Genomic DNA, 13088 nt, shown 5'->3' with positions numbered 1-13088 from the left:
TATGGAATATTCAAGTTAGGATGCTTAAGAGGTACTTAGAAAACACAAGTCTGGGGTTTATAAGGACAGTTGTGAGGGAAGCTATTGGCATGTGGGCAGTAGTGGAGGCCAAGGAATGATGACCTTGCTATGTTGGAAGACTAGGTGGAATGAATGAAGAGAATATTGACCCAAGAGAACCTCAAGAGAGGATTAAAAGATGAAAGATTAGGGAAAGAAAGAAAAAGATAAATATATCAGAGATCAAGTCAGGAGAAATTTTAATAATAGTAGAAAGAGCTAATAGTACAGCATTAAATGATCCATGCTGTTTATAAAATGCTCCATATTGTGTTAACTCCCTCATTTCAAACAATCTACACATAGACCCACATGTATATGTATATTGCCCTGTGCTATAGAAATATGAGTGATTTTTTATTTCTCATTTGTGTTTGTGAATTTCCAAATTTTCAACACATAGCACACATATAAGAGCCAGGCTGCACAGTTTCTCCTGGAAATGCAGGACTCTTGCTGCAAGACTGCATCACTCTTTACATTTTTTCAGCAGGATTCTATCCACAGAGTAAGTCAACACACACTTGTCATCATTCTCATGTAGTTTATTCCAGACTGGTCCTTCTCAGTTTTTTGTGTTTTGGAAGGAAAATAGTGGGAGCAAGAAAACATCTTATTTCCCCTTTGATTTCTGCTTTTCTCAGAACATTTCATGCCACAGTTCAGTTCAGTCACTCAGTCGTGTTCAACTCTTTGTGACCCCATAGTCTGCAGCACACCAGGCTTCCCTGTTCATCACCGTCTCCTGGAGTTTGCTCAAACTCATGTCCACTGAGTCGGTGATGCCATCCAAACATCTCATCCTCCATCATCCCCTTCTCCTCCTGCTTTCAGTCTTTCCCAGCATCAGGGTCTTTTCCAATGAGTCAGTTCTTTGCATCATGTGGCCAAAGTATTGGAGTTTCAGCCTCAGCATCAGTCCCTCCAATGAATATTCAGGACTGATTACCTTTAGGATTGACTGGTTGGATCTCCTTGCAGTCCATGAGTCCTCCAACACCACAGTTCAAAAGCATCAGTTCTTCAATACTCAGCTTTCCTTATCATCCAACTCTCATATCCATAAATGACTACTGAAAAAATCGTAGCTTAGATTAGATGGACCTTTGTTGGCAAAGTAATATGTTTACTTTTTAATATGCTCTCTAGGTTGGTAATAGCTGTTTTTCAAATAAACAAGTGTCTTTTAACTTAATGGCTGCAGTCACCATCTGCAGTGATTTTGGAGCTGAAAAAAATAAACTCTGTCACTGTTTTCATTGTTTCTCCAGCTATTTGCCATGGAGTGATGGGACAGGATGCCATGGTCTTAGCTTTTTGAATGCTGAATTTTAAGCCAACTTTTTCACTCTCCTCTTTCACTTACATCAAGAGGCTGTTTAGTTCTTCTTTGCCCCCTGCCATAAGGGTGGTGTCATCTGCCTATCTGAGGTTATTGCTGTTTCTCCCGGCAGTATTGATTCCAGCTTGTGCTTCATCCAGCCTAGTATTTCTCATGATGTATTCTGCATATAAGTTAAATAAGCAGGGTGACAATATACAGCCTTGACATTACTCCCTTCTCAATTTAGAACCAGTCCGTTGTTCTATGTTCGGTTCTAACTGTTGCTTCCTGAACTGCATATAGATTTCTCAGGAGGCAGGTAAAGTGGTCTGGTATTCCCAGCTAAGAATTTTCCACAGTTTATTGTGATCCACACAGTCAAAGGCTTTGGCATAGTCAATAAAGCAGAAATAGATATTTTTCTGGAACTCTCTTGCTTTTTCGATGATCCAGCGGATGTTGGCAATTTGATCTCTGGTTCCTCTGCCTTTTCTAAAACCAGCTTGAACATCTGGAAGTTCATGGTTCACGTATTGCTGAAGCCTGACACTGAAATCAGATTGATTATATTCTTTGCAGCCAAAGATGGAGAAGCTCTATACAGTCAGCAAAAACAAGACTGGGAGCTGACTGTGGCTCAGAGCATGAACTCCTTATTGCCAAATTCAGACTGAAATTGAAGAAAGTGGAGAAAACCTCTAGACCATTCAGGTATGACGTAAGTCAAATCCCTTATGACTATACAGTGGAAGTGAGAAATAGATTTAAGGGACTAGATCTGATAGAGTGCGTGATGAATTATGGATGGAGGTTCATGACATTGTACAAGAGATAGGAATCAAGACCATCCCCAAGAAAAAGAAATGCAAAAAAGCAAAATGACTATCTGAGGAGGCCTTAGAAATAGCTGTGAAAAGGGAAGCAAAAAGCAAAGGAGAAAAGGGAAGATATACCCATTTGAATGCAGAGCTCCGAAGAATAGCAAGGAGAAATAAGAAAGTCTTTCTCAGTGCCTCCTGTACAATGTCACAAACCTCTGTCCATAGTTCTTCAGGCACTCTGTCTATCAAATCTAATCCCTTGAATCTATTTGTCACTTCCACTGTATAATCGTAAGGGATATGGTTTAGGTCATACCTGAATGGTCTAGTGGTTTTCCCTACTTTCTTCAATTTAAGTCTGAATTTGACAATAAGGAGTTCATGATCTGAGTCACAGTCAGCTCCCAGCCTTGATTTTGCTGACAGTATAGAGCCTCTGCATCTTCAGCTTCAAAGAATATAATTAGTCTGATTTCAGTGTTGACCATCTGGTAATATCCACGTGTAGAGTTGTCTCTTGTGTTGTTGGAAGAGGATGTTTGCTATGACCCATGGTTCTCTTGGCAAAACTCTGTTCACCTTTGCCCTGCTTCATTCTGTACTCCAAGGCCAAAATCGCCTGTTACTCCAGGTATCTCTTGACTTCCTACTTTTGTATTCCAGTCCCCTATGATGAAGGGGACATCTTTTTTTGGTGTTAGTTCTAGAAAGTCTTCTAGGTCCTTGGGGAGGGAGGTGGGAGGGGGGTTCAGGATGGGGAACACATGTAAATCCATGGCTGATTCATGTCAATGTATGGCAAAAACCACTACAATATTGTAAAGTAATTAGCCTCCAACTAATAAAAATAAATGAAAAAAAAAATAGAAAGTCTTCTAGGTCTTCATAGAACAGTTCAACTTCAGCTTCTTCAACGCTGGTGGTTGGAGCATAGACTTGGATTACCGTGATATTGAATGGTTTGCCTTGGAAATGAACAAAGATAGTTCTGTCATTTTTGAGATTGCACCCAAGTACTGCATTTAGGACTACTTTTGTTGACTATGAGGGCTGCTCCATTTCTTCCAAGGGATTCTTGCCCACAGTAGCATAGGTATAATGGTCATCTGAATTAAATTCGCCCGTTCCAGTCCATTTTAGTTCACTGATTCCTAAAATGTCAATGTTCACTCTTGCCATCTCCTGTTTGACCACTTCCAATTTACCTTGATTCATGAACCTAACATTCAGGTTCCTATGCAATATTGCTCTTTACAGCATCCGACTTTGCTTCCATCACCAGTCACATCCAGAGCTGGGTGGTGGTTTCGCTCTGGCTCTGTCTCTTATCAGATCAGTTATTTCTCCACTGATCTCCAGTGGCATATTTGGCACCTACAGACCTGGGGAGTCCATCTTTCAGTGTCCTATCTTTTTGCTTTTTCACAGTGTTCATGAGGTTCTCAAGGCAAGAGTACTTAAGTGGTTTGCCATTCCCTTCTCCAGTGGACCACATTTTGTCAGAACTCTCCCCTATGACCCGTCTGTCTTGGGTTGCCCTACGCGGCATGGCTCGTAGTTTCATGCCCTACACAGACAGGCTGTGGTCCATGTGATCAGTTTGGTTACTTTTCTCTGATTATGGTTTTCATTCTGTCTGCCCTCTGGTGGATAAGGATAAGAGGTTTATGGAAGCTTCCTGATGGGAGAGACTGACTGTGGGGGAATCTGGGTCTTGTTCTGATGGATGGGGCCATGCTCAGTAAATCTTTATTCTAGTTTTCTTTTGATGGGTGGGGCTATGTTCCTTCCCCGTTGTTTGACTGAGGTCAAACTATGGTAGTGGTAATGAAGATAATGGCGACCTCTTTGAAAAGGACTTGTGCATGCACTGTCGCATTCAGTGCCCCGACCCTGCAGCAGGCCACTGTCAACCCATGGCTCTACCAGAGACTCCTGGACGCTCGCAGGCAAGTCTGGCTCAATCTCTTGTGGGGACACTTTTTCTTTCTCCTGGCTGCTGATGTGCACAAGGCTTTGTTTGTGCCCTCCAAGAGTCTGTTTCCCTGGTCCTGTGTAAGTGCTGTAATCAAATCCCACTGGCCTCCAAAATCAAATCCCCTGGGGGTATTTTTTTGGGGGGAAGCAAGATGGTGGAGTAGAAGGATGTGTGCTCATCTCCTCCTGTGAGAACTCCAAAATTGCAACTCGCTGCTGAACAACCATCGACAGGAGAATGTTGGATCTCACCAAAAAAAGATACCCCACATCCAAGGGCAAAGGAGAAGCCCCAGCAAGATGGTAGGAGGGGTGAAATTGCATTTAGAATCAAATCCCATACCTGCCAGAGACACTTGGAGGGCCCAACCAAAACCTTGAGCACACCAGGAGCCAGAGACCCCACAGAGACCGAGCCAGACCTGTCTTTGAGTGTTTGAGTGTCTCCTGCAGAGGTATGGGTCAGCAGTGGCCTGCCACAGGGGCAGGGGCTCTGGGTGAAACAGACCTATGTCACACGGTGTGTGGCATAAGCCCTTTTAGAGAAGGTCGCCATTAGCCCCACCATAGAGCCATCAAGCAGACAACCCACAAACTGCAGAACAATTATACCAAAGAAATTCTCACACTGTTAAGAAAGTTCTAAGACCCACAACAGACTTCCCAACCCGGGGATCTGGCAAAGGGACTGAGAACCTACAGGGGATTTGATTTTGGAGGCCAGTGGGATTTGACTTCATGTCACATCCATATCTAAACTTTTGACTCTTCCTCTGATGATCTATCTGTGCTTGACACTTATTAAGTACAATAAATACAGATTGATGTTTTTAAAAAAGATTGATAACAGTGAAGCAATTCCCAGGAATGGACAAGTAACTTATTTCCTAAACATGTGAAATACTTTCATACTTCTATGTAATCGCTGATATTTTTTTCCCTCTGAAATAATCTTATTTCTGTTATTTGAACAATTCTTTTTTGGAATCCAACCTAGAAGTCATCTCTTTCTTACACTTTTCCTTAATATACATTTACCTACTCCAGACAGAACAATTGTTTCCTTGTCTGTATCTTCTGCAATTATAGGAGTTATCACACTGAATTCTATATATTTTAATTTAATGTGTCCATTTCTCCAGAGACTGTGGGTTTTTTTGAGCTGATGATCGTGTCTCATCTGTTTTCTCAATTTTTGTCCTCTGAAAAGCAGATACCGAAACAAGAGTAGTTATGAAAACATTTATTGACAGAAATACTTGTGTATGATAAAGAAGTGGAAAGCAAGAGCAGGCAGAGAGGTGCAGCGAGACACAAGGAAGAAAGCGAAATGGAAAGAAGAGGTTGTCGTTGTTTAGTCCCTCAGTCGTGTCTGACTCTTTGCTACCCTATGTACTGTAGCCCTCTAGTCTCCTCTGTCCATGGGATTTCCCAGGCAGGAATAGTGAAGTGGGTTGCCATTTCCTCTGCAGGGAATCTTCCCAACCCAGGGATTGAACCCACGTCTCCTCTATTGGCAGGCAGATTCTTGACTGCTGAGCCACCGGGGAAGCCCTAAATAAATCATAGGTGCCTTGTTTAGCAGGCTTCTCATACAAATCATGTTTATGCAGTTAAGCTCATGAACATGTTCAGATATTCACTGTTTAATATAAGACAAACACACAGAAAAGAAATAAAAGAATAGCCTCTTTTTATCTGTTTTAAATTTTTATTGGAGTATAGCTGATTTACAATGTTGTATTTGTTTCTGCTAAACAGCCAACTGAATCAGTTATACATGCAGCTCTTTTTAAAAAATTACTTTCCCCATATAGGTCATTACAGAATATTGAGTAGGGTCCCTGTGCTATAGAATAGGTACTTACTTGTTATCTATTTTATATATGAAAGTGGAAGTGTTAGTCGCTCAGTTGTGTCCAGCTCTTTGCTATCCCATGGACTGTAGCCCTCCAGGCTCCTCTGTCCATGGCATTTCCCAGGCAAGAATACTGGAGTGGGTCGCCATTCCCTTCTCCAGGTGATCTTCCTGATCCAGGGATTGAACCTGAGTCTCCTGCATTGCAGGCAGATTGTTTACCATTTGAGCCACCAGGGAAGCCTATTTTTTAATATAGTAGTGTGTTAGTGTCAATCTACATCTCTACATTTATCCCTCCCCGCCTTAGCTCCTGGTAACTGTAAGTTTGTTTTCTAAAGAATAGCTCTTTCTAACAATATACATTCAAAGCACTGAGATAAACTTTGGTCAATTCAGAATTTTGTATTTTATTTCATTAATAGTGTCCTTTAAAAGTTTGACAGTATGAGTATCTATTGGATTACCTGCATGTTTATAGACAGCTATAGAGTGATTCTTAACTCTCCAACTGAATTGACAAGTTTTTTATATTAATGTAACTGTTTGATTCAAGAAGCATTGCAGATAATTTTGAATCTGAGTTTATCATCGATCCTGCCTCAGGTTCGAGGCATAGTGAGAAAAGTCTAGACTGTAGATTTCAGATCTCGACCCTGTGCTGCCCGCTGTGAAAGCAAATTAACTTCTGGGGACCTTGCTTCCTTCCCAGGATAAATACAGCCTGACAAGTTTTTGTTGTATGCTGACTGATCCAGGTCTTGCTGTGAACCAGCTGCTCTGCTGGGGGGCTTTGCACACAGGATCTCATTTAATCCTCCCTGTGACCTTGGGCTGACCTCTGACATCCCCTCCTCTGCCCTGGGCTTCTGCCATTGGCTGTTTTAGGATGTAGAACAGCTGTGTTCTTATTTTAGTTGTGCTGTTATTCTCTTTAGCTAGGAACAAAATGAATGAGCCATGATGTTTTCATGTTTCAAAATGGGCTTTGGAGAGAACAAGTTTTCCTAAGTTTGGAAATGCCAAAGCAGGCATAATGCCTTTCAAATCCCTCTTTGCTGATATTTGCCAACAGGGTACAGTGGGCTTTGGACTTGAAGACATAGACACAGTCAAGTGTCTGCCTCTTTGGTCTCTATCCCTAGTGCAGTACTTTGCAAGTAATAGGAATTAAAATTATGTTTTGTGGAAGAAAATACTTTATCCATTATTTTCTTTGCCAATTTGTAATTCTTGTGATTGAATAAACCATCATTTATAGGTACTAGTTTTGGGCATTTTTACCATTTCATTTCTTCTTTAGTGTTACATATCTCCTATTTATGGATCTATTGACATATGCTTGCAAAGTCTTAGTTTCCTTATTTCTAAAACTAGAAATAAAATAAAATAAAGACAATGAGAATGTCTACTCTCCTTATCACAAAATGTTGCTACGATTAAATGAGGTAATATATGTGAAACTGATTTATAATATATAAAGTATTGGACAACTATTGTCATCATTATTGATGTATATCCCAAATTAGGTTTGTTTTCCTTCAAAGTAATCTCTTTGGAAGAATATTCACTTATTTCAGTTGTTAATTTCAACCGTACAGCAAAGTATTTCAGCTATATATACATATATATTCTTTTTCAGTTTTTTCCATTATAAGTTATTAGTATTATAAGATATGAGTCTCATTTCCTGTGCTATACAGTAGGACCTCATTGTTTACTTATTTTATATACAGTAGTGTATATATGTTAATCCCAAACTTGCAGTTTATCTCTCTTCCTCTCTCCCTCACTGTTTCCTTTGGTGACCATAAGTTTGTTTTCTATGGCTATGAGTCTATTTCTATTTTGTAAATAAGGTCATTTGTACCATCTCTTAGATTCTATGCATACGTGATGTCATGTGATATTTGTCTTTATCTGACTTACTTCACTTAATATGATACTCTCTAGGTCCACCCATGTTGCTGCAAATGGCATTATTTCATTTTTTATGGAGTAATAGTTCATATTTACCCATTTATCTCTCAGTGGACATTGAGGTTTCTTCCATGTCTTGGCTATTATAAATAGTGCTGCTATAAACACTGGGGTGCACAGTATCTTTTAAAATTAGAGTTTTATCCAGATACATACCCAGCAGTGGAATTGCAGGATCATATGGTAACTCTATTTTTAGTTTTTTAAGGGGGAATATTCTTGTTTGCAGGAAACACATGTTAAGTATTTATGGATGATGAGCATCTAGTCAGCAATTTATACTCATATGGATCTGGAAAAATATTAATTCTATTCACATTATACTTGCAACTTCTCTGTAAATTTGACATTATTTCAAGTTATATATAAACATGTTTACATATAAGCAAATAAAAATATATAAAACATACTACATATGAAAATATATATAATATATATATAATTCTATTTCTCCGTTTTATTAAAGTTCTCACCGAACCAATTTTAGGTTACCTATCAGCCTCCCCTCATAGCTAAGTAAGTTATTAAAATTAAATTCTAATAAATGAATTAGAAAAATCTGATTTTAAAGTACTGGAGTAATATAATTTATATGTTATAATTATACTAAAATTTATAATTCATCATTTCAGTAAATAGGAGAAATAGAACTCATTTATCTAGGTTACCAGCTAAGTAGCTATTCTATTCATAGCTGTCCAAGTATAGCTGCATTCTGGTCTCCGTCTGCCTTTGCAGAAAATTAAAGGTTGCGGGGCTTCCTAGGTGGCGCTAGTGGAAACCCTCTTGCTAATGCAGGAGGCGTAAGAGACACAGGTTCGACCCCTGGGTTGGGGAGCCCCTGGAGGAGGGCATGGCAACCCACTCCAGTATTCTTGCCTGGAGAATCTCGTGGACAGAGGAGCCTGGCAGGCTACACAGTCCATGGGGTTGCAAAGAGTCGGACACAACTGAAGTGACTAGCCCACACACATGCACAGGCTGTGCAGTCCAAGAAAAGGCTCATACCAGTGCCCGGGAGCCAATTGCTAACTTTTCAAAATGCTGTGGGCCAGTTTTAAACACAATTGCTGTGTAAAATCAAATTGCAAAAACTTAAAAAAAAAATCAACTATGCTAAAAGGAAAGGTAATGCTCAAACTCATTGCATCCTAGTTGTGTACTGCATTTTTCTATGACCTATGCTCTGGAGGTTATTTTTGACCACTATACTCGCGTGATGAAAATACCCTGTCAGGATGCCCTGCTCTTCTTCCTGTCTCCAGTTCTGCGACATCGCGGTGGTAGCTTTCGATTGTCCCTCAGTTCCATTCACTCGGCGTATAAGGGTAGCTCCCTTCTTCTCTGCTCCTGGTGGGAATAAATTGAAAGACAAGGCAGGGGCCAGCAGTTAGGAAAGCAAATAAAATCTTTACTGTCAATAAAGGCTGGGTTGGATGAGTTTAGCATGAGAACAAAAATGGACACAACTCCATATCCTCCAATCCAGGCCTGGGAACTTGAGGGAAGATCAATCCTCAGAGTAGATATTCACAGAGAATAGAGAAAGGAGGAAAAAAACACCCAGAACTTTTCCTTTTTATTTTTCCTTATCTCTCTCTTTCTTTCTCCTGAGTCTATAACACAAGGATTCTATAGTATCAAAATACTGAAATAAAAAAAACTGTAGGAGATTTTTTTGCTCTAATTTCTTCTTTCTTTTCTCTTTTATCTCATTAGATTTTTTTTTCTCTTTCAGTTGATTTTGCACCCAGAGTTCCTGTCCTCCACCAGCCCCTTGCTACCCATGGATTACGAAGAGTTTGTCCGAGGTTGTCATCTTGGAGTATTTCCATCATACTATGAACCCTGGGGTTATACTCCAGGTATGTGACAGGTATAGATTGTGAGATGCTTTAAGTTGTATTAGAATATTATTCTACACACATGTATATAATATTCCAAGTTGATATGTCATTTCTGCTAAGGTTCTGGTTTTGTTTGTTTGTTTTAAAAGTGATTTTGGTTGGATCTATCCAGAGGTCAGATGTACACTTTGTCGCTCCTGATGTAAGCATAAGGACATAATGCGTGTGTGCGTGCTAAAGTCGCTTCAGCTGTGCCCAACTCTTTGCGACTCTATGGACTGTAGCTCACCAGGCTCATCTGTCCATGGGATTCTCCAGGCAAGAATTCTGGAGTGGGTTGTTGTGTGCTCCTTCAGGGGATCTTCCCAACCCAGCGATCAAACCCACCTCTCTCTGTTTTTTTTCATTTATTTTTATTAGTTGGAGGCTAATTACTTTACAATATTGTAGTGGTTTTTGCCATACATTAACATGAATCAGCCATGGATTTACATGTGTTTCCCATCCCCATACCCCCTCCCACCTCCCTCTCCACCCGATTCCTCTGGGTCTTCCCAGTGCACCAGCCCCGAGCACTCATGCATCCAACCTGGGCTGGTGGTCTGTTTCACCCTAGATAATATACATGTTTCGATGCTGTTCTCTCGAAACATCCCACCCTCGCCTTCTCCCACAGAGTTCAAAAGTCTGTTCTGTACATCTGTGTCTCTTTTCCTGTTTTGCATATAGGGTTATCATTACCATCTTTCTAAATTCCATATATATGTGCTAGTATACTGTATTGGTCTTTATCTTTCTGGCTTACTTCACTCTGTATAATGGGCTCCAGTTTCATCCATCTCATTAGAACTGATTCAAATGAATTCTTTTTAATGGCTGAGTAATATTCCATGGTGTATATGTACCACAGCTTCCTTATCCATTCGTCTGCTGATGGGCATCTAGGTTGCTTCCATGTCCTGGCTATTATAAACAGTGCTGCGATGAACATTGGGGTGCACGTGTCTCTTTCAGATCTGGTTTCCTCAGTGTGTATGCCCAGGAGTGGGATTGCTGGGTCATATGGCAGTTCTATTTCCAGTTTTTTAAGAAATCTCCACACTGTTCTCCATAACGGCTGTACTAGTTTGCATTCCCACCAACAGTGTAAGAGGGTTCCCTTTTCTCCACACCCTCTCCAGCATTTATTGCTTGTAGACTTTTGATAGCAGCCATCCTGACTGGCGTGTAATGGTACCTCATTGTGGTTTTGATTTGCATTTCTCTGATACTGAGTGATGTTGAGCATCTTTTCATGTGTTTGTTAGCCATCTGTATGTCTTCTTTGGAGAAATGTCTGTTTAGTTCTTTGGCCCATTTTTTGATTGGGTCATTTATTTTTCTGGAATTGAGCTGCAGGAGTTGCTTGTATATTTTTTATATTATCCTTTGTCTGTTGCTTCATTTGCTATTATTTTCTCCCATTCTGAAGGCTGTCTTTTCACTTTGCTTATAGTTTCCTTTGTTGTGCAAAAGCTTTTAAGTTTCATTAGGTCCCATTTGTTTATTTTTGCTTTTATTTCCAATACTCTGGGAGGAAACCCACCTCTCTTACGTTTCCTGAATTGGTAGACAGGTTCTTTACGACTAGTGCCACCTGAGAAGCCCAAGGACATAATACGTAATCTTTTACATAAGTGTAAGAGGTTGTGGTTGGGCATATTTTAGTATCTGAATTGCTGCCTCATTGCATTCCAAAGAAAAAGACTGTTTTATAAAGAATATATCTTTTTAGTTAAATTCACCAGTCTTATCCATTAATACGAAGAAGAAACTAACTACAAGGAGATTAATATGAGAAACAATTGTTTCTGAAATTGTTATAAAATTTATTTCAGAAGAATCCCTTTTAAGTTAAGGATATATTTATCTTTTAATTAGGTAATGCATTCACATGGTTAAAGACACAAATAGTGTAAAGAGATGTATGGTGAAAAGTCATCTTCACACCCTTGTCTCTCAAAAAGGAGGTAAAGATAGAATGTCAGTTTGGTGGTAGGCATTGTGTCAATGACATAATTCCATTCAGACCCTACACCTGCCCCACCCCCTTTTTTCCCACAGGTGGTAGATTCTCAGACCCACTATCTTTTTTTCTTTTCTGTATCCTACTAACATGGTTGTCATTGGCATCAGGAGCTGTCAATTTGTATTTGTACTGAAATGCCTAATTAAAAAGGAAACAATTACTTTATATGCCAGTGCTAAGAAGACATTGATGACTTTTCCATCTTCCTGGTAATCCGAGATTTTCCTCCCAGTACAGCTATAATTCCATTTATAATTGAAAATAAGAGGCTCAGAAAACATTTTTATTTATAATGAATACATTTTGCCTTCTGCATCTCAGTGTCTTCATGGTCTAAGTAAGGGGCAGCAGCAAATAAGGTGAGAGAGGTCATAGGCTGAATTATGAGGAAGGTTTTTCTAATCTTTACATTCTGACCCCAGAATTTAAGTATAGAATTTTAAATTCTATATAAATAGGTTACTATAATCTTTACAATAGGAGTGACAAGGCTCTGCATCTTTTGATAAAGTTCCTTTTTTATTGTCTTAGGCTCCAGCAAGAATAATTTGCCAGCAGCTGTAAAACCATTAGAACGTTTGGGGAAAGACTGACAAAGAATTACCCATTCTTGAAACATGACATAGTAAAGTTACTAATCTGACTCCTCCAGTTATCTCTCTTGTAGTTCTAAAAGTTGTTTTTGGCACCAATTCCACTTTTGTGAAGGTAGTATCTTCTTACTTGTAAAATGCCTACACAGTTATCTTAAATTGTTTTTAATGAAGTAACTATCTTTTGAGATACATTAAAACAATTCACTTGATGAACTGACAATTTTGTTACTCCTGTTATTTCTAGTAAGTAATATAATTTTCAACTGTAAATATGGAGAACAAAAAGTACAAAACCAAAACATGAGTGAGAACGGGAATGTGGGAAGTCATTTACACTGGATAAAGAGGCTATCTGACTTACTTCCCACCAGAATATCGTATCACAGGGCAAAGGTAAACCTAACCTGAAATGGTAGAGGAGCTATATCTAGTTTGTTAAGATAAAGACCAGCAAAGGTGTTATAAAAGATAAGTAGATGGAAAAGGGAGTGTGAGAAACACATGCCAAATAGTGAATGAGTCATTCTCTAAGGAAGTTGGCCCCTCCTTTCCTAACT

The 13088-nt window shown here is 39.5% G+C and overlaps 1 protein-coding gene across 3 annotated transcripts in view; it reads left to right on the top strand.

The window, feature by feature from the left end:
- GYS2 (glycogen synthase 2) overlaps window positions 1-13088 on the top strand; it is a 60595-nt gene that overhangs the window by 39529 nt on the left and 7978 nt on the right. For all 3 annotated transcript variants that reach the window (XM_043441451.1, XM_043441448.1, XM_043441450.1), the window contains one exon: window positions 9759-9885. In XM_043441451.1, coding sequence (XP_043297386.1) covers window positions 9759-9885 — 127 coding nt within the window. The remainder of the gene's footprint in view (window positions 1-9758; window positions 9886-13088) is intronic.

This window comes from Cervus canadensis, chromosome 21 (assembly GCF_019320065.1).
Source record: "Cervus canadensis isolate Bull #8, Minnesota chromosome 21, ASM1932006v1, whole genome shotgun sequence".
NCBI classification, from domain to species: Eukaryota; Metazoa; Chordata; class Mammalia; order Artiodactyla; family Cervidae; genus Cervus; species Cervus canadensis.
The sequence above is the reverse complement of the archived record's forward strand: the minus strand, read 5'-3'. Positions and strand labels throughout refer to the sequence as shown.